At 39.9% G+C, this 26449-nt stretch overlaps 1 protein-coding gene across 2 annotated transcripts in view; it reads right to left on the minus strand.

Moving 5' to 3' along the window:
* Positions 1 to 21078, minus strand: part of LHFPL3 (LHFPL tetraspan subfamily member 3) — a 502517-nt gene extending 481439 nt beyond the window's left edge. The window contains exon 1 of one of the 2 annotated variants that reach the window (XM_004382615.1): positions 20552 to 21078. In XM_004382615.1, the coding sequence (XP_004382672.1) occupies positions 20552 to 20984 (433 nt within the window). In that variant the 5' untranslated portion in view covers positions 20985 to 21078. The remainder of the gene's footprint in view (positions 1 to 20551) is intronic. The other variant, XM_004382616.1, reaches the window with a different exon arrangement.
* Positions 21079 to 26449: the final 5371 nt, after the last annotated feature.

Raw genomic sequence — 26449 nt, forward strand, 5'->3', positions numbered from 1 at the left:
CAGCCCGTTCCTTGCTCATAGTGAACAGGTGAGTTCTCAACACTGCTTAATACAGGATCTTAAAGAGTTTGGGGGTGGGGGCGGTACAGGGACTCAGATTTGTAGGATGGATCAGGAGGAGAATCAGTACTCATCACAAAAGACATGCACTATATATGAGCAATTCAGGGACGGGCAGCAAGAAGGCAGGGTAGGATTCATTGAAGCAAATCTGTTTAAATAAAGCAGAGAAAGGGATTAGAGCTCCAGGAATAATAACAATAAGAGCTAACATTTACGGAGTTCCTACCATGTACTTGATACTATTCTAAGACCGTCACATATAAAATGCTTGGAATATAAGTAAAAAAGTAATACTTTACATGTATTAATTCATTTCCTCCTCACAATAAAAAATAAGGAAGTAGAGATCTAATTGTACTATATCTTAACAGAGAAAACACGGACTTGGACTTAACAGGATGTAGAGACCGAGGGAGAAACACTACAATAGTCAGGATGGGAAGGTGCAGTGGAAATTCCTAAATATTTCCACAAGAACCAGATTCTACTCCTGAGCAAATGAGAGGTTGAATTTATCCTTATGGGGTGTCAATGCAGTTGCCATCTTGAAAAAGTTAAATTTACTCACAGACTTGGGATTCATTTTCTGTTCAATTAAACAATTAAAAACTAAATTCATAGGACTGTTGCTTGAGTCTACAAGTAAAATTTTAGATAGTGATTTATTTTTTGTTTTCATTTTAATTTTCCTCTAAAGACAATTTTACCAGGCTGATTTTGCATTTAACACCTTCTGATCTGATAGGCTAGTCTCTGTTTATTAGGGACAGGAAGATGTGAAAAGCAGAAAGACTTTTCAAAGAAATATGATCCTGTAATCTCTTTAAAAGGAGCCCTGGTGGCGCAGTGGTTAAGTGTTCAGTTGCAAAGATGTATATGGGAAAGAAAGGTGACATCAGACCAAAGGTGAGGAAAGCTAAAGAGATAAGGTATGACAATCACAAACAGAAGGAGTTTCTTTGGATGTGTATTTACATGGTACTAAACACATATGGTAAGTACCTGGGTGGTGCAAATGGTTAACACACTCAGCTGCTAACCTAAAGGTTGGAGGTTCGAGACCACCTAGAGGTGCCTCAGAAGAAAGGTCTGGCAATCTACTTCTAAAAAATCAGCCATTGAAAACCCTATGGAACCTAGTTTTACTCAGATACACATGGAGTCACCATGAGTCAGCGTCGACTCAAAGGCAACTGGTTTTAAGCATGTTAGCTGACCTTATTAATCTCTGGTTTGGTGCTCCTACACTTGCTGTTTCTGCTGCTTGGAGTACTCTTCTTTCACTTGTCTGCCTGTCTTCCTCCTCTAAGTCACAACTTCTCAAATGGTGTCTTAGAAAGACCTTTTAATCAGCATGCCCTATTGTCCTTACCCTGCTTTGCTTTCTCTATAACATTTATCACCACCTGACATATTATGCATTTAAATATTTGTTTATGCCTGTCTGTCCCCAGCTGAAGGTAAGCTCTGCAATGGCAGGGAATCTATCTGGTTTCCTGCTGTATAAACAGCACCTGAACAGTACCTATGGTTTTGTAGGGGCTCAATAAATATTTGTGGTCTCTATTCATCAGTTTTGACCTTTATTCTCAGGTTAACATCAACTCATAGACTCTTAGTACCAGTCCTTTTATTGTTAATGGAAGGGATAAAATAAGACAGTTCTGTGTAGAAGTTACAACCACGGACCCTGGAGCCACCCACTTGGGTTCTAATCTGGCTTCATCACTTTCTAGATAGAGCCTCTGATAAACCTTTCTGCATTTATAGAGATGTTCTAGTCTAGACTGTGCAATATGGTAGCCACTAACCACGTGTACATACTGAGTCTTGAAGCATGGCTAGTGTGACTAAGGAACTGAATTTTTAATTTAATTTTAAGGGGGCACATGTGGCTAAAAAAAAACCCAAACTCGTTGCCATGCAGTCAATTCCAACTCACAGAGACATTATAAGACAGAGTAGAGCTGCCCCACAGGGTGTCCAAGGAGCAGGTGGTAGATTCGAATTGCTAACCTTTTGGTTAGCAGCCGAGCTCTTAACCACTACACCTAGAGGCTACTATATTAGACACAGCAGTTCTAGTTGTATAAGCCTGGGCAACGTTTCTGTATCTCTCTGTGCCTCCACTTCCTCATTAGTAAAGTGGGATAACAATAATACCACCTCATAGAACTTTTGTGAGGACTAAATGAGAGAATATGTAGAGCACCAGAACCGCACCTGGTACATAGTGAGCTCCCAGTAAAGGGTAGTACTGTGAGCAAAGAAAGCCTAGCTTTGCAATAACACTAAATTGTTACTCAGACATTACAACAGTATCAATATAACATGTTAGAAAAATAGGGGAAGAGACTATAGGCACTTCTAATCAATATGATTGCATTAAATACATAAGTTGAAAAATAGGGTAAAAGAACTCTGAAATGTTAAGAAATGTTATAGGAAATCTAGAACAGAATGTCAACAAGTTGGCAATTTTAGTTGACTCTAAATGTTACTCTTTAATAAAATAGCAGTTACCATAGCAGCCAGACATCACAAAGTCATTTCAAAATCAAAGACAATGAACATCTTCTTAAAGAAACCTTGTGAACAATGTAACCAAGCAATATCATGAAAGGGCTCCCCTTATATGTCTGAGGTTTATCATAGAGAATAATTCATTTCCCAACCCTTTCCTCCAGCTTTCATTATCTACTTATACAACTGTACTCAAGGTTCTCCAGTTTTCTTATTTCTGAAGATTTATTTTTGTGCTTTATAATAACTCACAACAGTGAAAAATGTAAAATAATTATTTTTGTAAGAGAAAAAAATGATTATGAACTATCTCTGCTGACACCACTTTATTGTTGCCCCAGGAAGCAGCAAACTGATGTTATTGTATTTTGAAGGAGGCTTAAATTAATTTTTATATTATTTTGTATTGTCTTTTTGTAAGCTTCCAAATAAAACGTTCTTTCCCTATCAATACAGGTTTTTTCACTTATAAACTTCATGAGTTTTTTTCCATCCCAGAGAATTTGAATGTCAAGCCCAATTTACTATTGAAAAAAGAAGGAAGAAAAAATCATTTGACTCCCTGATTAAACTGCAGTTTACCTGATCAGCTCTTCTCTTGCAACTATTATATAAATGTCTGTAAATGGAGCAGGGCTGGTGGGAACAGCACAAGATCACTGCTGCTTCTGTCACATGCCAGGCCCATCTGTTTAGCTCCTTGAACTATACTGCTCTCTGTGTCTTTTTCCTTTGTCCTCCTTGCTCGGTTCTCCAATTTTATGGGTCTTACCTTGGAGGCTGAGAACTAAAAGCAATTCCTTTGGAAGATAATCTGTTTTAAAACAATGTTTTATACTTTCAAATATGTTAATGCTTGGTTCTAGAATGTTTCTGTTCTTTGTGTTAAGGTCAAAAATACAAATCAGAGGACCCACGTAATCTGATTTTAATAAAACCTGCATTTTTCAGTACTAAATTTCTCTAATTGAGGTTAAGAGCCATTTAGAATGTGTGCCATTCCAGATGCATATACACAAGACATTGAAGCATAATCAAGTCTGGTTCATAGTTTATCATTTTGAAACTTGAAAGAAAAATAAGACTTGTTTTCTTAAATGGAGCTGAAATCATACAGAAATGATAGGATCTCAAGTTCCATCGACTCTGTAGAGGAAATGAAATCGTTATGTTGACTCCTTACTTCTCTGAAACGAGCTGAGAAATTGTCTTTATATCAATCCCTAGGATAGAGCTTTGAGGTGTGGTATTAGTTTAGTGCATTGGAAGGTAACTTTACAACAACAAGCATCCCAGGCACTACACGCACAATGGTGAATCAAACAGCCATGACTCCCGCCCTTAAGAAGCCTCCAGTAAGAAGGCCACAAGGAGCTGCACTCGCCAACTGCTATACTGCCTTCCTGGGCCCTACTTATATCATTCTACAGGTCCCTAACCCCCAACACCAAAAGGAGCGTCAAAAGGATATCTACCCTAGGGAAGTTCCAGAACTTCCTCTGTTCTCCCCTCATTATTCCCAAATCCCCACAAAGGTCTACAATGGAAAGGACTGACCTTGCCCGACAAAAATGGAGTAGCAAGGGATTGACAGTGCATAAAATGTACATGATTTCTGTTATGGATTAGAAGAGAAATAAAATATGGAGGTCTCTGGGGCTTTAAAGGGTAGCAACCTACCAGGTCCTTTATACCACTTCTTGTTCTTTCTGGGCTACCTCTTTGGAGTAACAATGATGACAATGATGATGGTGTTGCTAATAGCTAACATGGGAAACTGAGGCACAGATGGCTAATGAACTGCTCCAAGATCATAAACCAAAAAAAAAAAAAACCCAAACCCATTGCCATCAAGTCAATTCCAACTCATAGCAACCCTATAGGACAGAGTAGAACTGCCCCATAGGGTTTCCAAGGCTGTAAATCTTTACAAAAGCAGACTGCCACATCTTTTTCCTGTGGAGCAGCTGGTGGGTTCAAACTGCTACCTTTTCAGTCTGAGCACTTAATTACTGCACCACCAGGGCTCCTTAAGATCATGCAAAGGCCTTGTAAATGAAACAGCCACCACACAAACCCAGATAGATGTTCTGGCTCCAGAGCTCATGCACTTATCTAGTATAGTATAGCTGCCTCCACATTATTTTTCTTAGTAATGTAAAATTCTTTCCAATCCTAGGAAGAAAATCAACCATAAAGAGTTTCTCAACATCAGGAAGTGTTTTGTTCTTCATATCTTCTCTAATACACTTAATAGATACATAATAGAGAAAGATGAGTACATGAATGAAAGAAGGACAAGAGGACTGAGAAGCCAATTATAGTATTTCTGTGATTTCATTTGGTATTTTTATATCAAAACTAAGAAATCTACTCCATCACATGCACTTGTCATTGGAAGTGGAGACATCTGCCCTTCACATCTTTGTTCCTAATATACGGTTTATAGTAGGAAAAATTGATACTAAGTCACTGTGGGAGGCTCAAGAGTTTTGAGTAGTTTGTTCTGATATTAATTTGTATACATCAATTCACACCTCTCCAATCCTGTTTCCCCTTTAAAAATGACACTAATTGGTGCCCTTGGAGGTCATGTGGCTACAGAACTAAGTGAAGTCAACTGACTATCATCCACTGGACTTACATTTGGGAAACAAGGCAGACCAGATGGCCTAAGAAACCCTCCCCAGTAGAACATCTAAAAATGCTAGGTAAACATTCAAAACATCTTTTTAACACGCCTGACTGAGCTGATGGGAAAGTAAGAGAAATCTTTGCCAAGCCAGTTGCCACAGAGTCAATTCTGACTCACAGTGAGCCTATAGGACAGAGCAGAACTGCCCCACAGGGTTTCCAACGAGCAGCTGGTGGATTCGAACTGTGGACCTTTTGGTTAGCAGTCGTAGCACTTAACCACTGCCCCACCAGGGCTCCAAGAGGTAAGAAAAAAGACAAAGCAAAAATCCAGAGAAGTAATTGAGCACTAAAGCTGACATTAACCTGACAGCATCTGCAGATCTCTAGTGGCCAAGAGCAGTTTTCCCCATCTTTTTCACACGTGGTACACACAGAAAATGGGATCATTACAATACCAATTGCTGGAATAAATGGGAGGGTGTTTGTGAGCATCTATATGGAACTTCAAGGAGCCCTGGTGGCGCAATGGTTAAGTGCTTGGCTGCTAACTGAAAGGCCTGTGGTTCCAACCCACCAGCCGCTCCAAGGGAGAAAGATGTGGCAGTCTGCTTCCGTAAAGATTGCTGTTGTTGTTGTTAGGTGACATCCAGTCAGTTGCAATTCATAGCCAACCCTATGCGTACAACAAAACGAAACACTTCCCAGTCCTGGGCTATCCTCACAATCACTGTGATGTCTGAGCCCACTGTTGCAGCCACTGTGTCAATCCATCCTGTTAAGGGTCTTCCTCTTTTTTGCTGACCATCTACTTTACCAAAAATGACGTCCTTCTCCAGGGACTGGTCCCTCCTGATAACATGTCCCAAGTACGTGAGACGAAATCTCTCCATTCTCACTTCTAAGGAGCATTCTGGCTGTACTTCTTCTTTAATCTCCATAAAGATTACAGCCTTGGAAACCTCTGTTCTCCTTTGTCCTACAGGGTCACTGTGAGACAGAATTAACTCAAAGGCAACGGGGGTAACGTGCTCTGGTCAGAACTGCCATTATTACCCAATTACAATGTCAGTTCGAATCACACGATTTTGTCTGCACACATTACAAGCACATGCTATTGTTTTCATTGCTGCTGGTGTTTTTATAGTCTCTGATTTTGTTAGATTTTCTGGTGTTTTAGCTACAATAATGTCATAATTATCATGGAGGAGTCACCACACTGAGTGACACTAACTCTAGTGATGCCGTTGATCTGACATCAGCAATAATATCCTTCGTTCCACGCCCTCTTCTCAAACTAGCTTGAATTTCTGGCAGTTCCCTGTCGACGTACTCCTGCAGCCAATTTTGAATTATCTTCAGCAAAATTTTGTTTGCAAGTTATATTGATATTGTTCAATGATTTCTGCATTCTGTTGGATCACCTTTCTTTGGAAAGGACACAAATATGGATCTCTTCCAGTTGGTTGACATATGGACCAAAAATAATTTTTAATAATCCTAAAGAGGAATAAGACAGGGATATCTACCCAACCACATATCAAGATTTATTTTAAAACTAAAGCAGTTAAGATAAAAATGTCCAGTAAACAAAATAGCCCCAAATGAAAATTTTGTTAGCTTTGAAGATTACTGAGGAAAGAATGTATTTTTCAGTAAATCATGTTGAAACAATTAGTTATCCAAATAGAAAATTAATTTAGATTCCTTCCCCACCCCATATGCAAAAAATACATCCTGGTGGACCAAGAAAATATAGTCAATATTTTCAGAAGAAAATGTAAGAGAGTATGTTTATGAACTTGAAGGGCAATTTTCTAAAACAAGACAAAAAATACACTAATTAAAATGGAAAACATTGATAAATTTAACCACTTTAAAGTTAAGAACTTTTGCTCAATTCATCAGAGAACTGACTATTAGGAGAGTTCAAAAGTAAGCTACAAAGAGGAACAAAATATTTGCCACACATAAAACAGACAAATAATCAGTATCCACGGTATATAAAGATCTCCTATAAATCAATAAGTAATAAAAAAGAAAAAGAGATGAACAAAAGACTTGTACAGAACAGACCACAAACTTACGAAAAATGCTTAACCACATTAGTAATTAAGGAAATGCAAATTAAAAACACAATGAGATATCATTTCACACACAGTAGACAGGCGAAATTTTTTATTAGGTATATTAAAGTGTTCAATAGGCTGTGGAACAAGTGGAATACTCACATTCTGCTGGCAGAAGTGTAAATTAGTACAAAAAACTTGGAAAAAATTTGTCATTATCTAGAAACTTGAACATATACATACCCTACAATCTAGCAATTCATACCTAGGTATGTACTTGAGAAAATTCTTGCACAAATGCATCAGAAGATACATAGAAGATTATTATTGTTTCTGCTGGCAGTTTTTCATAGCAAAAAAAAAAAAAAAAAAAAAAACACCTCTTTTATAGGCTACAGTAAAAGCTAAGCTAAGCTATAATAATCAAGAAATGCCAAACTACAGTAACAAATAGAATTGAAGTTTACTTCTCTATCCTGTAACACTCTGGCTGGGTTAGTGTGGTGGTGCAGCTCTGTTCTATGAGGCCATTCAGGAACCCACATTCCTTCCACCTTATTGTTCCACCATCTCCTAGGGCGTTGCCCACACCGGTATGGTTGAAGCTGGATCACTGCCATACAAAATTTCCAGTTGTTGATAAGTAGATAAAAGCTAAAGTACAGGAAAAATATCCTGTATCAGTCGTAGATGACCCAGAAGTTAAACCCATTACTTCAATTCACATCCCACTGACCTAAACTTCATTACATGGCTACACTTAGCTACAACAGAGGCTAAGAAATGGAGTATCTAGCTGGGCCACCATACACCTAAGAAGAAGAGAGAATGTCTTGGAAAGTGAGGAAACTAGCACTCAGTCAAAAAAATGGAAATAAACTAAATGTCCATCACTAGTCGAATGAATAAACAAAATGTGGTGAAAATGCTAGTATAAAAAATAGAAATAACCTAAATGTCCATCATCAGTAGAATGAATATACAAAATGTGTCGAAAACTCTAGCATAAAAGGACTATACAGCAACAAAAACAAATTAGTTATACACATTAACATGGATGAACTTCAAAAGCATAATATTAAAGGAGAGCAAAGCAAGTCACAGAATAATCTGTGTAGAATGATACATAATATAGTATACACACAAAAAGTAAAAAACAGGCAAAACACAATAATACTTTGTTTAGGAATAGGTGCACAGTGATAAAACTGTAGACACATAGGGTTATAACTAACACAAAATGTAGGAGTGGCTACCTGTCTTAGTTATCTAGTGCTCCTGTAACAGAAATACCACAAGTGGATGGCTTTAACAACCATAAGTTTATTTTCTCACAGTTTAGAAGGCTGGAAGTCTGAGTTCAGGGTGCTGGCTCTAGGGGAAAGCTTTCTCCTGTCAGCTCTATAGAAAGGTCCTTGTCTTTTCAGCTTCTGCTTCCTGGTTCCTTGGAGATCTCCATGTGTCTTGGCATCCATCTTACCCCATCTCTGCTCACTCACTAGCTTGTTTAATCTCTTTTATAAGATTTTATAAGATTGACTCAAGACACACCCTACACTAAGCCTGCCTCATTAACATAACAAAGACAACCCATTCCCAAATGGGATTATAACTACAGGCATACAGGTTAAGATTTACAACACATATGTTTGGGGGACACAGTTCAATCCCTAACACTACCTCTAGATGGGAGGAGGAATCAGGAAGGTACGTAGCAGGGTACACAAAAGGTGATTTTATTATCATCCTTTAAAACACACACACATATATACATAAAATAAACTATCTATAACATGTTTGCAGAGTAACTGAAACAATGATTCCTTTTACAAATACTAAAGAAAACCAAAATGATGGCTAGGCTAAGTAGCATTGAAACTACAAAAGATGCCATCATAGCAAACTGATATTCTGATTTTACAATAAGCTGATGACTTCAAATCTGAAATGAAAACATTAATAAGAAGCAGTGTGTGTTTGGTTTTTTTAAATTTTCTTCAGAAAAGCAAAAGAAATACAAGGAATTAACACGTTAATGAAAAACAGAGCAACATAATCTTTATTTCAGCATAAATCTGAAAATGTTAAATCGCCACTTTCTTTGCTTAGGGAGCAAAAATTTAAATTCACATATATAATACTGAGGAACGTAATTTTCAAGATATTATAACTGCCTTTTAAAAAATACAGAGAAAATGCTACTTTTAATTTGTTCTTGTTATACGGTGTTATTAGAAATTGAGAATATTCAATTTTGCTTTTCAAATACCTGATAGTATTTCTCTGTCATTTGGAGAACTTAGTAAGAATGCCTAAATGCTTAGGTCTTGACACAATCAGAAGATTGTCTAGTCCATGCAGTCATCAAAATATGGCTTCTTTTTTCAAGTTTGTTCAGCTGAAGTTATAAAACAGTTTAAATTTATCTCAAAAATACATTCTTGTTACTTAAAGTCATTACTCTAAGCAAATAAAATGTAAGGGCTAGACCCTATTAACACAAAATTAAACTCTTAATCGAACATGGTGTTTTGTTAGTAATGTACAAAATCCATTATAGGAATCACAATAGCATTTATGTAACACTGTGCAGTTTATAAGAGACTTCCACAATCATTATCTTTCTTGATCCTCAGAACAATCCTGTAAGGTAGGTCTGGCATATATGGGTTGTGATTATAAAACTACAAATTGTCCTTCAATTGTGAGTTCAATTATTCTGTCTACTAAATTTGCTGACTACTAACCAGTCCTCCAGCCCTGCTCTTGTTAATAATAGTAATCATAGCTAGCGTTTATTGAGTGCTTATAGAAGTACTTGGTCCTTTTGGGTGTTTTATATGTATAAATCATTTAATCTTCATAACAAAAAAAAGTAGGTATTGTTATTTGAAGTCTCATTAAATTGAGGAATTCTACTACAGAAATCTAACTCTGGATATCCATCTGTCTGTCTAGGATTGTTCCCTATTTTCTTTCTGCTTTAATTTCACCCTGTCTTTGGTGATTTTCCTAACATTTACTCTCTCAGTAAATGCAAGCAACACTTGGTTAGCAGATGATACATTTTTAATGTCCATAACTTACCATCACTTTTTATGTACCTGGAATAAATTTCATAAGCCTCAGCAAAATAAAGTCAAGGGTCGTTAGTTGACTCGTCCAAAGTCATCAGGCAATTAGTTGCCAAGTCAAGATGCAAATCTTCTGACCACATACCCAGTTCCCCTTCCTTACCCTGCTACCTCTAGTAGCTACCTAAGTCTATTATTACCTTCTCTGGAACTGTGTCTGTGGTTTAACGATCCTGTCCACCATCATCACCTTCACCACCACCATCATCAGTAAGCAAACTTATTGAGGAAGTTTCTACATTTGAAGTAGGACAGAAATGGATAATACAGAGCCAGTAATACTGACATTGTCCTTGGCCTATAGAACTCACAGTCTAAGATTATTGACAATGAGATCAGAGGTATAACCAATGAGACACTGCAGGAAAAGAACCACCCTGGGCTCTAAGCTGGGGAAATGAAAAGGATGGAATGAGGAGTACCTGTCTCACCACACTTAAGCATGCTGGAAGTGGGAAGTCTGGTAAACAAGATCATTTCTTCCTTGAGAATATCAGCTCCTTCTCTTCATACCGACACAGAACAGTAAAAACGCATATTGAAGACTTATACTAAATAAATGCACTTTAAGATGGAAAGCAAGAGAAAGTGGTAGAAATAGCACTTACATTAGTCCCAATTCTGCTAAAGTGTAATTTTGGCGAGACTCTTAATCTCTCTCAGACTTAGAGGCAATATGGTGTAGGGCTAGGGGGAGAGTCTGATTTTGGTTCAAACCACTTACTAACCGTATGACCTTGAACAATTTTTTAAGTTCCAATTTCTTCATTTGCCAAATGGGTATAATAATACTAACCTCCTGGGAAGGTTAAAAATACTAAAGTTTTGGAAAACGGTAGTTGCTCATTAATTAGTATTTGTACTACTATTATCTCTTTATTTAGAAAATGAAGAGACTGTATCAGATAATTTTTAATATATTTCCAACTTCCAGAAGCCTATGAGTCTATATCCATTTGATACCAGGTTAAGTACATTTGTTTAAATGTTTGTGTAGCTAGATTGTTGCACAGACATCGAACATGTTGTTTTTCATAGTATGGATGGTCAATGAAATCACATCTGGAAAAAATAATTCTAATTCTCAATCAATCCACAATCTAACTAGGGTCCTTTAGCAATGAAAATTGTAAATGGAGGTAAGATAAGAGAGCCAAACAAAAATGTCCCAAATTTCTCAGGTTAAGTATATTTTACCTAATCCACCTTCTAACACAAAATTATTCATTAGTTGGTGCAAGTCTGTCAGAATTTTCCAAAGAAGAGACAATTATTTTTGTAAATAATTATCTTTTCTGTGAAATAGTGGCTTTCAAACTTTTCTGACTACAGCACACAGTAATACATCTTACACTGCAACCTAGCCCCCCCATATATGTACTAAGCATGTAAATATTTTAAGAAATGAAGGTTTCATGAAACTCTTATTATTTATATTGCATTCTTATTTTCTGTTCTGTGTTAACCCAGGTTTTAATGCTGATCATTATCTACTAAAATTATATCATGATCCATTAAAGTGTCACCAACCTGGTTTGAAAAACACTGTAGTATAGCATGCCTTTCTCTATGAAGTTTGTATAACATGCCAACTTGTCAATACTATTCCTTACCCAATCAACTAGTAAAAGAATGGCTATTCAGCTAATATTCAGCATCACACAAACCCATCTAGCTTGTAACTACAAATATTCTGAAAATGTTCTATAGATATATTTACACTAAATACTCAATGTAACTTCCCCTTCTCCACTTAAGTCATTATAGAAATCAATTCAGCCTTACAATCTGTAACTAGATTTTCAAGGAGAAACTATGGAACACTTTTTACTGAATTTCATAATGACCTTTTCTTTCTTAGGTTGGCATTATTTCATCCTTCTCCATATTTCCCTGTGCCATATAAAAAATTCAATAATCTCTCCCTTTGAACAGCTTAGGGGCCGTGGAGTCATAATTTTTATTTCTCAGTAACTGGGATTTGCATACAGCTCTACACAGTAACACACATTTGGCTCTCTGCTTGCCCTGCACCAATATACATTTAAGCCATTGCCTATATCAAATTAAACAGGTTTTTTGATGTTATTAAATTCCACAGGCTTTCCAAACTTGAATTTTATTACGTCTTTTCAGTTTATACTTCATTTACTTTTAGTGTCACTCTTCTATGGCCTTGTCACTCTTCACAGCTGAATGTGTTTGCCTGTTTTTCAAGTACTAAGTCTTCTGTCAGATGATGATACAAATTTCCCATTTCTATTTTGCAGTTGACTCTTGATCTTCCCTAAAACCAACTAAGACCCATGCAGACCACTCCCCAGACTAATTCCAAAAGGAGTCCAGACGCTGAGGTAAATGGCTCTATGATGCATTTGGTACTAAAGCTAAGGTTGTATTTCCTTCAAACTCCTGTCTTCCACTGTTTTTTAATAAGGCAAAGAATGTGGAGAACTCACTTGATGAGTTAAGTTCTACACATTGGCTTCTGAGTTAAATCCTCTTTTCTAGTCCATGACTATTTATCTTCATTTCCACTACCTTTCACTACTCTTCCACTAGCCCTTTCAGTGGTAAATCATAATCTCACAATTTCATGTAATTAGAAGACTAACTCCATTCAACCTGTCATTTAGGATCTTTCCTCTTATGGCGCACACCTAGACAGCCCCATCCTGCTGCAGAATTGGTTTCATTAGGCTAGGGAAGATGGTAGAATCAGGTATGCAAGGCCGATTCTGGCAATTCCATGCCAGCAACTTCTATTTCAGAAAGGTTTGCTTACTTTCATTCTGCCTAATGGTTGTCAGATACGGTGCATGCCTGTACTGATCAAGAAACTATCTTCCTCTTACAAGCTACTTGGTTTTCTGTTTTATTGTAAGGGAAAAGATGAGAGATGTGTTCAACATTACAGTTAGGTCAATTTAAACTATGAATTGTATCATGACTCCGTGCAGTGGAAGTGTCATAGAAGAGTAGTCACAATTTTAAGAGCTACATGATATTAACTGTGTGAACATTTGGGATGCTGGGAGAGGTTGTTTTTGTTTTGTTTGTTTCAACATGCTCCAATGACTTTTCATAACAGCATTATGTTTAAGCCACCAAATACATCATCTACCATTTGTTATAATGAAGTCTCTTACCTTTTGTCATTATTAATATCTTCTCATTATTAGTAAGAATAAAGGTCAGCTCTGTGGTCTTCATTTCAAATAAAAATCTCAGTTGATTCATTATAAGGAGAGATCCACATTAATTAAAGCTGGTATGACCCCTAAAGTTCCAATTTATCATGGAAATTACACTTTAAAACTCTCCCACTTATCATGCTATTAAGCCCCCAAATTAGAATTCTCCCAGTCTCCCTTGCTTCACGCCAGCGTGATCTGAAGTTCTCTCCACTCCTCTCCCCAAAGTTTATCTCCTCACACCACACACAGAAGTGCACTGAGCCACGTACTGCAACTATAGCTCTATGGTCTGCTGTTTCTTTTTTCACTTAAAATTTTGCTCACTTTGAAAGATTTCTAAGGTATGTGGCTAAAATGTAATATACTGACCAGGCCATCTGGACTCTCCTTATCAGGTCATAGCATCATACCAAACAAAAACAAAAAAAAGCCACTGCCGTCAAGTCGATTCTGACTCACAGCAACCCTGTAGGACAGAGTAGGACTGCCCCATAGGGTTTTCAAGGCTATAATCTTTACGGAAGCAGACTGCCACATCTTTCTCTGGACAGAGCAGCTGGTGGGTTCCAACTTCCAACCTTTTGGTTAGCAGCCGAGTGCTTTAACCACTGTGCCACCAAGATTCCCAAACAAAAACGGCAATTACTAAATAATTGTTTCCATGTTAAGCATCTGATACCACATTCTGCTTAGGCTTTGCACTAAGAGGGAAAAAATTTTAACAACCTGTAATATGCTGTATGGGTTGCATGGGGCCTACTATTTTTCACAGATGTTCACTTAAAATTTCACTACTATAGTTTGTTTTGACATTTATATTAATATATTTTCCAACATTTCTTCAATTGTCACATTCCTTGTCATACTACATAAAAGCAAAAAGAAAAAAGTTTCTAAATTCTCATTTCAAATCGCTTTCTTGTTTGTAAATCTGGGTTGGAAATAAAAAATTCTTAAAGTGGAATATGTCGTCAGAAAATTGAAACCTGCCCCCACTAGCCACACCCATTATTCCCGTAGTACCTGGGGCAGTGTTTGAAATGATCTTTTTGGGATCCTCCCATAACTCTGAATTTAGGATGGATTACCAGCTGTTGGATAGAAGCCCTGGTGGCATGGTGGTTAAGTGTTCGGCTGCTAACCAAAAGGTCAGTGGTTCGAACCCACCAGCCACTCCACAGGAGAAAGATGTGCCAGTCTGCTTCTGTAAAGATTACAGCCTTGGAAACCCTATAGGGCTGTTCTACTCTGTCCTACAGGGTTGCTATGAGTTGGAATCGCTATGAATGAGTTCGGTTTTTTATTTTTACCAGCTATTGGAGGCAATAATATCGGATAATATTGACAAAGAATACTGAATATACCATGGACTGCCAGAAGAATGAACAAATCTATCTTGGAAGAAGCACAACCAAAATGCTCCTTAGAAGCAAGAATGGAGAGACTACATCTCACATACTTTGGACATGTTATCAGGAGGGATGAGTCCCTGGAGAAGGACATCATGGGTCAGCAAAAAAAAAAAAAAAGGAAGACTCTCAACGAGATGGATTGACACAGTGGCTGCAACAAAGGGCTCAAGCATAACGACGATCATGAGGATGGCACAGGACAGGGCAGTGTTTTGTTCTGTTGTACATAGGGTTGCCATGAGTCGAGAGCACCTAACAACAACAACAGAACGCAAGAGCTCTCCTTCTCATACTGCTCAGCACCAGCCAGATGGCAAGGACTGATGACTGTCCTGAACACTAAGACTGCTCCTGAGTAAGTCACAGCCCGTGCCCTCTTCAGATCACCGCATCTGAGCTCTATACACGCAGGCTGTCCTGCTCCCTGACAGTTCCAAGAAGAGCACGTCTGCACTGATGCCCAGCAAGAAGAGATGGGAAAGCCTGGAAAACATATCCTCCTCTTCTCCTGTCCTTATCACTCTTGAAGGTGCGTAGGAAACCCAACCTGCATCATGTCCCCCCTCTGCATGGAGGCAGGCCTGACCTCATTATTCCCATATGTACAAAACCTTTATTTTGAATGATGGATTATTTTATGAGAAGCCAAATGCTGAGGGAAAAGTTAGTGAACCGTAAGATATAATTGATTATCCCCAGTGTTTTAATAAAGATCATTACCTGTGCATTGGAAAAAGCCTCTATTTGGGAAAAAAGCTCATCACAAATTAGGCTGTCAAGTCACAACTATTGCCAGCAAAGAATTTGAAAGAGTTCTTTTAGTGTGATTACTGCCAATGCCACAAACCACTAAGAACAATAAGTATCATGTCTTTCAAAGTAAGGGGCATCCCTTTTCACCATGGCATGTAGGAAATTTAAAATTACTCCTTACATCCTTCTCCTCCTAATTATTCTTTTTTCTCATTTATTCACTCTACAAAAACTTATCTAATGCCTACTATGTGCCAGACATACACATACCACTGTGTGCCAGGATACATCAATAATAATAACAACAACACAAGAACAGCAACTATAGCTAATACTCATAGAGGGCTTGCTTACTATGCACCAGGCACTATTCTAAATACATACATTAGTCAATTTAATCCTTGCACCAATCTCTTGAGGTAGGTACAGTTATACCCCCACTTTGCAAAATGAGCAACTGATATACAGAGAAATTAATTCCCCAGGTCACACAGTCAGTAAATGTCAGAACCAGGCTTCAAATCTACATCTTTTGGCTGCAGTGACCATGCTCTTGACCTCTATGTGATAGGAACAAAAACAGACCTGGCTTTACAGAACTTCCAGTATACTAGAAGAGACAGATATTAATCAAACACGCAAACATATTTCTAATTTCAAATGCTGATGAGTGCTATGAGAAAAGATCAAGAGATAGGGTGGTACAATATTGCAAAGGTTCTTCTTACCGGCTAGGAAACGCAATGATTGCCTGTGGTGATTCACCTCTCACCTAAATGACAAAGTTGTAAAACTTAAGAAAGCACTACTGGCTAAAAAGAACTGGTGAGAACTAAGGCTAGGAGGCTGGGGAAAGTGACCAAGCGATTCAGCCCTAACCCTTGCCATACAACTTTACCATCTTGGTGGCCCTTCATTTTGGTACACTCAGAATTACAAGTCGGGATAAGAAAATATGACGAACACAAATTCCCCCACTCTCTTGCCCTTAACCAAAAACCAAACCCACCGCCAGAGAGTCAACTCCCATGCTTAGTGACCCTATAGGACAGAGCAGAACTGCCTCATCGGGCTTCCCAGAATGTACATCTTTACAGAAACCAATTGACACATCCTTCTCCTGCGAAGCTGCTGGTGGGTTCAAATCGCTGACGTTTTTGGTTAGCAGCCAAGCACTTTAACCACTGCGTCACCAGGGCTCCTTCTCCTGCCTTGTCCCTCCTAATTTAGGAAATTCAACCTGGATCAGGTGCCGCTCTTCACAGATGAAGGCAATTGCTTCCTCATATGCTACCCTCAACCAAGAAATCTATGATTGGTGTCTACAAACCTTTAAATTTCACATAGATACTTACAGCCTATTTAAAAAAAGAAAAGATTTCTTTGATCTACAATGGTTTAAAGACATGCATCTAGTAACAATTCAAAGTATAGTTTATAGTCAGAAAAACAAACAAACATACAAAACAAAATAAAAAACTTTTATGAGATTTGGCCATTGGTAGGCTTGGAAACAGAAAGAAAGAATGGTTTAAATTGCAAGAACACAGACGCAGAGAATCAAGTTCCCAGAGGGAAAAATTTCTTTTCTATCTGGATTTTTTTTAAAGTCTGGATTTTATCAGCCTGCCTGACCAATGACAGAAATACCTCTTTCAATTTACCGTCAGAGAGATCACACAGGAAGAAAATCAAGTTGTTTCTCCGTAGATTTGGGAATATTTGCATCTCTGATTGCTATTATTTATATTATGTATTATTTTTGTCTTCAGTCTTTGCATTAGCCATGATCCATAAGTATAGGACTACACCCAGAAGTAGTGTGACATATTAGATTTCAGTTCTATGTTTCCTGTTTTCACCCTACTGAGACTGTAATGATTTAGAGGGGAGAGGGAGAGGGCAAGGTGTTCATAACAGCACCATTAATTATGTGTTCTCGACACATCTAGATAGAAGAGCAACATCATTTTCAAGTTCAATAAGTTAAGTACGTTTTCTGGTTCATTGTTCAGAATCATAAAAAGAATCATTCTTGATGGTGGATCACCACAAGAATGTTTCCTGCTTCATCGTCTTAGTGTATCATTTCACACAGGATTTTCTATTCTACTTAGTTATGATGTATGATGCTACTACATTCAAATGCTTAGATAACCAAATGCACATGTTAATCATTTGACTCCCAAGGAGGGTTAAACAGTCTCTAATAAGCAAATGATATATTAAGTCTCATCTTTCATATTTAGCAAATTACACTCAAGTGAGTCCACATATAGTTAAAGTATGAAAAAGCTACCTAACATCGAAGAAAAACAGTGTAAAGTTTAGAAACTAAACTTTCAAAGCAACTTCCAGTCCATTATGTTAAAGTTCTTACTGGTGTCACAGACTTGAAGAAAAAAAAAACTAGAAAACCATGTTAAATGTGGACATTCTTCAGAAATATCCTCTATATGTCATTCCTTAAAAAAAAATCTGTGAATATAATCAACTTTGATTCTGACCTGTCATTAATTCTTTTTACTAATACATTTCATTGATAAATAAAATTATATACTTCTATGGTTTACGTAGAAATCAAATGCCAAATAAATTGCATATAAAAGTTTAAAAAGTGTGCCTACAACTTAAGGATCTGGACTTCTCCAAAATTTAAATAAATGTCCTTACAGCTGCTTTAGTACCAAGGTTGTCATCACATTTTATACTGGCATAAGAAAACAAATATATTTATGTCAAAATTCTGAAACATGACACCATATTTAACTAATCCAGAATAAATTTTTTTTTTACTTTAGGGATTTTTGTGTGTTCTATTCCAGGAAGAGTAAATAATAAAACATTGTAATAATCGTAGTTTGTATTAACTTCAAAGCTGATAATTCCTTCCCAAAGATAGTTTTCTTCTTTCCTTTTTTTTTTTAAACTTAGGTTTAGAGTACAAAGCCTCATTAAAAATGAAATATTTAAGAATGTGTTGTTGAGAAATCACCTGCAAATTATCTTCAGACCTTTGAAAACAATCTAATTTGAATCACCAGTCTAAATAGGTCATTTAACTTAGAAAAATTAAAATTAGCTGTGCAGGGTCAATTCTTTTTCTAAAACATCTGCATCCTGCATGTCCTGTTGTCTTCAAAGTCAAACCAAGGCTACGAGTCAAGAACAACCATGATGCGTGAATTTACTTCAAATTTCAAAGTTATTCAGCTTTTGAAACAGACATAAAAGTTAACATTATGTATAAAAACATGCAGGGAGGCAGTGGAAGTTGGCGGTGGAAAGAAAAGAAAAAGCAGAACTCTTACATTTCAGGAGGATAACTGGCTGTGTGAGGTGGATGGATGTCTACATATTCACTCCTTACCTTTTAACATACATACTTTCACAGTGTATGCAAATCAACATCAGCCAAGATACCCTTAATTCGAGCAAATACTTCCATACAAGTTTAGTCTCCCACAAGCGTCTCATATCAAAATAGCCGGCAAGATGATGAATCTTAAGGCTGTCCTCCCAGCACGTTTAAGAATTTAATCATCCTGTAACACTCTGGCAAACCCAGAGATTAAATCTCTACTCCCCAGAAAACCTTCCCAGGCACAGGGTAAACTACAAAATCATGAAGCTAAAGTCTTTAAAAAATCAGAACAATAAAATAAAGCACAAATGAGAAAATCTGGCTGTCTGAGACGTTCTATACCCCTTCCTTCATACCCAAGCCATCCATAAAATCAAACGACCCCAACAATGTTGAAACAGGAAGGTGTTAAGGCTCCAAGGACAAGAACTGCCTTTAGAAGGGAGGGCATCCAAGGGGGCTGGCAGAGAGGGAATCAGCATTGGAGTAGGTAGAGAAAGGAGTCAGTTTTGTTTCCGAACTCTTCCAAGCCGCCAGGAAATGCACCCCCCATCCGCTTTCTCTAGGTTAAGAGTAACTGATGCTCAGAAAAAGTACTTTCATCTATCTGTTTTCTCCAGCTATCCACAATCTATCGTCCACAGGCAAAGAGTGATCAGGGATACTGATGAAACAGGGTTTCCTCTCTGCCCACCTCCCTAAAGCCACTTCCCAAAAATGATATCTTGAGAAATCTTGATTGACTCAAATCTGCGCTCTGCTTAAAGAAGCATGAAATAGAAGGACCTCTGCCTGACAAGGAAGCAAATCCAAGACTTGACATTGGGGAAATGCTAAGGAACATTCTAGGATTTATTCGTTCCCAGATGAATGATAAAATATTTATAACTGCCCGGGACTGGGAGAAACAATTCCACTCCAGCCCCTCCACCACACCACCCTCCTTAAGCAACGACAGAGTCCCATCGAGGGGCAGAGCAAGCTGACTACTCTTTCCAGTACAACCTCTCCAAATCCGCTTTCTCCTCGCTGTGCCTTCCTTAGTCCCTCAGTAGCCCCAGCCCCGACCCCCATATCTCTCCAAGCGGCCGCTTCCTCGCCCCATCTTTACTTCTGAGCCGACTCGGCCCAGCAACCCCCTGCCTCCTGCGTGTTCCTCAGGGTGGCGCCCCCCGCACTTGTGAGGTTCAGGAACGCCCCGGGACGAGGCGCCAGTTCTTGGACTGGGGAACCCTGGGGGTTCCGGCCGCCCAGGATTCCCGCCCTCTACACCCCCACGCCTGAGGAGATTAAGTTGCTCGGCACCCGGCTTCGCGCACAGCCCCTATCCCTCCCGCTCTGGCCCCTCCCGGGCTCTGGCGCCCGGGGTTCCCCGCCTCCGCGGAGGTGAGCGCGCACTCACCGGAGGTGAGCTGCATCCAGGCACAGATCTTGTACACGGTGGCCGTGTTGCAGAAGAAAAAGAGGGTAAAGCAGATGATGCAGGCGATGATGAGCATCATGGAGAGCCCGATGAAGAAGGAGGCGGCTTTGAAGGCGCCCGAGGGCAGCGTGGAGAAGTCCGTGAAGCTGCCCCTGCAGGTCAGCTCCCGGGAGAAGCCGTTGCCGATGCAGTAGTGGAAGAGCCCGAAATAGCCAGCTTGCGGGGTGTCCACGCCGTCGCCGATCCAGTAGGGTTGGATGAAGCACACCACGTTGACGATGGCAAAGCAAATGGTGAAGATGGCCCACAGCACGCCGATGGCCCGTGAGTTCCGCACATAGTTGGTGTGATACAGCTTGGCAGCCTCCTGAGCCGGGAGCATCGCGGCGGCAGCGGCGGCAGCTCCGGGCATTCTCCCCCTCCTCCTCCTCCTCCCCCCGCCTCTCGGCGCACAGGAGACACACTCGCGGAGCCGCGCGCGCTGCAAGTCCCCTGCCTCCGCCTCAGCCCAGCAGCGCCAGTTTCAGAGTCTGCATCCTCGCTCCCGGAAGGAGGGCGGGGGAGCGCGGTGCACCCCTCCGGCTCGCCTGGCCCAGCCTCCCGGCCCCCCTCCCTCCCTCCCTCCCTCCTGGTCCGGGCTCCAGCCCTCCTCACCACCCTCCACCCCTTTTGCCGCCGCCGCTGCTGCTGAAGGCGGCAAATCCAGCGCGGGGCAGCGCTGCGCGCGAGCCGAGAGCGCCCCCAACTCGGTTTCCCGCCTCCTGCCCCCCAGCCCCGCCCGGCTCGCGCCGCTGCTGCCCGGGGAAACGGAGGACGGCGGCGACCCCAGGAAGCCCCTCTAGTGGCGGGCGCGGGCTAGAGAAGCTAGCCTGGTGTTGGGGAGCGGGGCCTAAGGAGGGAGTAGCGAACACCTACAGGAATTCTACAGGCCACACCAGGAGCCCTGTTGATGTTAGGGGGCGGGCGCGCGAGGCTGATTCTAGTAGCCTTTCAGCACTGCACAGCAATGTGCCTCGACCTCTACTTCTTTGCAGAGGTGTGAGGGGCAGCGGCAGGTGCAGGCGAGAGACGCGAAGGGAAAAGAGAAGTACTGCCCCCAAGAGACTTTCTTGTTACTACCACAGAACTGCCACTGGCTAACTCCTTGGTGGCCTCGGGTCCACTACGAGGAGGAGACAGAAGTTGGGCAGGTACAGGGCTTTGAACCTGTTTGTTAGGGTTCAAACCCCTGCTGAGAATGTACATTTCCACCTGCAGATATTCTGAATCAGAATTTACATTTTAACAAGATCCCTTGGTGATTTTTTGTGTATACTGTAATAAGTTTTTAGAACTACTGCTCTACTAGTGGTTCTCAAAATTGTTTCCTACCCATAGTTTGGGATGGGGTCGAGGGGGTGGGAATCTAGCTCAACTGGCATAACATGGTTTATAAAGACAATGTTCTACATCCTACTTGGGTGAGTAGCGTCTGGGGTCTTAAAAGCTTGTGAGTGGCCATCTAAGATACTCCATGGGTCCCACCACGTCTGGAGCAAGGGAGAATGAAGAAAACAAAAGACACAGTGGAAAGATTATTTTAAAGGACTAGTGGACCACAACTACCACGGCCTCCACCAGACTGAGTTCAGCACAGCTAGATGGTGCCGGGGTACCACCACTGACTGCTCTGACAAGGATCACAATAGAGGGTCCTGGACCGAGCTGGAGAAAAATGTAGAACAAAATTCTAACTCACAAAAAAAGACCAGACTTACTGGTCTGACAGAGACTGGAGAAACCCTGAGAGTATGGCCCCAGGACACCTTTTTAACTCAGTACTGTAGTCACTCTTGGAGGTTCTTCAGCCAAAGATTAGACAGGCCCACAAAACAAACCATAATACAGGTAGCTCAACCATGTATAGGAGACTAAACAGTTATACCAGCCCAAGGGCAAGGACAAAAAGGCAGGAGGGGACAGGAAAGCTGGATGAACGGAAATGAGAAACCCAAGGTTGAGAAGGGGAGAGTGTTGACACGTCTCGGTGGGTGGCAACCAATGTCACAAAACAATATGTGCATTAATTGTTCAATGAGAAACTAATTGGCTCTGTAAATCCTCATCTAAAACACAATTTAAAAAAAAAGAAGCAAATAAAGAAAAAGAATTGGTCCCTAACTAGCAGCCATTAGCATCACCTGGGAACTTGTTAGAACTGCACCTTCACAGCAGGAATTCAAACCAGAATGACCTGGTTCAAAGCCCTGGGGGAGTCCGGCAGGCAGAAATGTAAAACACAAACCTTAAGGTTAGTAAGTAAGTGATCTCCTATCTGCTCAGTTGAGCTTGTATCCTCTTGGCTTTTTTTGTGCGTATGTTTCTTGTTTTGTTCCCTATGCAGCCAAATGAACTGTAGCCAATAGATGCCACACACTTTAAGACAGGTCATTTTTCCCACAAATTTTGCCATAGCTAGGGCCTGTGTGTGCATGGAAGTGACTGTGTCACACAAATGTATCGTTTATTTAGAAATGTTATATTTAGATCAGTGTTATATTTATTACACAAATATTCATTGGCAGCTGTGTGCCCAGGCACTGTGCTGGGTGCTAGGGATACAAAGAGGGCAACAGCCAATGATTGTTTTAATTATCCAGGTTATTTCCAGAACTTACAACCCAAAGCTCCAATTAACAGGAGAGTTTGAGTAACAGGGTAATTTTCCCTAAATTATCCATATATAACTCCTTTACATTTTTATGTGGCATTGTTGCTCACCTGAACTTTGTGCTGTTTACTTAGCTTAATTTTTCCGTTTTCCAATCTTTCTATTGCTCTTTTAGTAGTCCCCACCTTCAAACTCCATTTCTCTATTCCATTGCTTACTTTTTTATTCCTTCTGACTCTAATATAAAGAAACATATAACCCCCACTCAAAGTGCTTAAACCAGAATGCTCAATAGCAGCAGCAGACTTTGGTAACCATTCTGAACCACATAACCATTGAATTCTCTGGGCAGAAAGAAGAGTTCTGTTAAAATTTGATCCCTAAAGCTACACTTAATTATAATGCAAAAAACGGATATTAGCTCTTTGAGATTATCTTGGCAATCTGCCCAATCTGCCCACTCCTTTGCTAGAGTATTGAGATAAATGAGATTCCAGGTGGAATATCAAACTAGGAGTTTAGAACGGTTCTGTTTGAAAAAAAAAAGGAGAGAGAGAGATCCAGTAGGTATTTGGGTACATAAATGGCTACTATATGAAAGAGGAGTCATCCCCTATGTGAAGAAGACCAACCATGCTCTTATCTGATAGCTTGAAGATTTGAGACTATCTAGAGAGGGAGACGAAGGCAGTGGGAATAGTCAGGTGACACACAAGACAACGAAGGGGCTGTGGCTGAAGCTGAGAAAGGATTTAAAAGAGTGTGTGTTACGATCTTACGTTCAGCGAATCCTATAGGCATGAAATTCAGGTATTACTGTTCAAGGTCTGTTTGACAGGACTTTGAAAATCAGCAGAGGACAGAATTAAACAGTAACATGAGACATACAAGTTTAGGTGAGTAAGAATTTCCAGCAAGTGTGATTGTAGACTCTCAGAGGCCCTTCGATTTGGTGGAGGTGGGGAGAAAGACCTAAATATGAGGCAACCCAATATAACACCTGCAAGTCTCTAAAAATAAAATCCGTGATGATGTACCATCAGTGCATTGGTGGCAGTGGAGGATAATAACTTCTGTTAGGTTTCATTTATCTTAACCCTTCTGAAGTTGCTGGGAAATCAGAAGAGTTTCAATACGGAAGGAAGAGGAAAGGTGAGGGCAGGGATGGATTAACCAGAAGCATAGTATGTGCTGATTTATGGTAAGCAAGGTACTCATGGACTTAACTGTGCTTACCTACTAATCTGTAGTGCATACTTCACATAGTTTTCACTAATTTGTAGTGCACACTTCACATGGGTTTCACTAATCTGTAGTCCACAACTTCACATGGGTTGCACCACATCAAACCCATGTGAACTTGTGCACTACAGATTAGTAAGTAAGCGTAATTAAGCCCAAGAGCACCTTGCTTACTGGGTAATCCGTCCCCTGGGTAAGGGTAATCAGATTTATGGGGCCATCTGGTAGGTCATGCATCCTGGAGGCAAAGATAGCTTTACAGAATGAAGTGACAGTAATTTCCAGTGACTCTCCCAAGCCCTCAAATCCCCCTAAACTAGCTTGTATGAAGGGGTGTTTCTTAAAATCAATGCCTCAAAGAGATTTTACTGTTCTCGTGGAGGCTTGAGATGGAAGGTTGCTGAGAGGGGTAGGCTGAGAATCAAAAAGCTTGGTTTATACCACTGTGCTTTAATTGTCTTTACAGGACAAAGAAAAGCCTGGTGAGTGACTCAGATTCAAATGTTGTGATTCAAAAAGCTTTTCTATTTGAGTCATCCCCAAGGACAGCCTTATTCTTATTCCAGGTTTGGAATTGCCTCTGGGTTTGTGCTCAGAATCACTCTGCCAAGAGCACACTCAAAGTGTCCACACTTGACAACAGCAATTAGGTGAATTCCTGATCCAAAGTGTCCCCATAGAGTTGTTGCTCCTTGAGGTTAGGAGACAGTCACGGATGAACTGGACCCTTCCCATGTCCCTTCTTCCCACCCTCGCCCTGCCCAGCACCACAGAAGATTTCCAGGATTGAGCAAAGTCTCCCAAGACACTTGGAACTAGGTATGAGCTAGGATACCTGTAAACTCTCCACATACCATTAAAGAATGCAGATAGTCCTTCTACCTATTCCCAAATCTCTCTATCACCCACTCCCAACTTTGCCCTTGGCAACTAGGAACCTCAGAGGTAAGACTGTTTTTACCCTTAATCCAAAGATTTTGGCTGGCACCACGCAGACTTCGGGAGTTCACACAGCTAAACATCTGGGCAACTGATTGCATTCATCAAATATGTGACCAGGAATTATGTTTTGGGGAGGAGGAAATAATAAAATTATCCTGATTCATGCTAAGAAGTTGCTATTAACAGAAAAGTATTTTGAAACTATAGCATGATTCAAATGTGCTAAATAACTGGTAGAAGGCAGTGTCATCGACATCATAGAATTAAAAACACTGAATACTCAGATCTCAAACTTCACTATTAAAAATGATTTTCTCCTACTGCCGCAAAGAGTCAGTAACGAGTCTCACTCTTTCCCCAAAGCATGTCTCAATGAATGTTAGGACTATAAAAGAAAAACAACAGAAGAAGGGTAGTTGGCAAGAAGAACAAAGTGGGAGGCCTCACACTACCTGATTTTAGAACCTATTATACCGCCACGGTAGTCAAAACAGCCTGGTACAGGTACAACAACAGATACATAGACCAATGGAACAGAATTGAGAATCCAGATATAAATTCATCCACCTATGAGCAGCTGATATTTGACAAAGGCCCAAAGTCCGCTAATTGGGGTAAAGACAGTCTTTTTAACACATGGTGCTGGCATAACTGGATATCCATATGCAAAAAACTGAAACAAGACTCATTTCTCACACCATGCACAAAAGCTAACTCAAAATGGATCAAAGACTTAAATACAAAATCGAAAATGATAAAGATCATGGAAGAAAAAATAGGGACAATGCTAGGAGCCCTAATACATGGCATGAACACAATAGGAACCATAAGTAACAATGCACAAGCACCAGAAGAGAGACTAGATAAATGGGGGCTGCTAAAAATCACTTATGCTCATCAAAAGACTTCACCAAAAGAGTCAAAAGATAAATCTACAGACTGGGAAAAAAATTTTGGCTACGACAAATCTGATCAGCATCTAATCTCTAAAATCTAGAAGATACTGCAAAACCTCAACAACAAAAAGACAACCCAATTAAAAA

Source organism: Trichechus manatus, unplaced genomic scaffold (genome assembly GCF_000243295.1).
Source record: "Trichechus manatus latirostris isolate Lorelei unplaced genomic scaffold, TriManLat1.0 scaffold00096, whole genome shotgun sequence".
Lineage (NCBI taxonomy): Eukaryota > Metazoa > Chordata > Mammalia > Sirenia > Trichechidae > Trichechus > Trichechus manatus.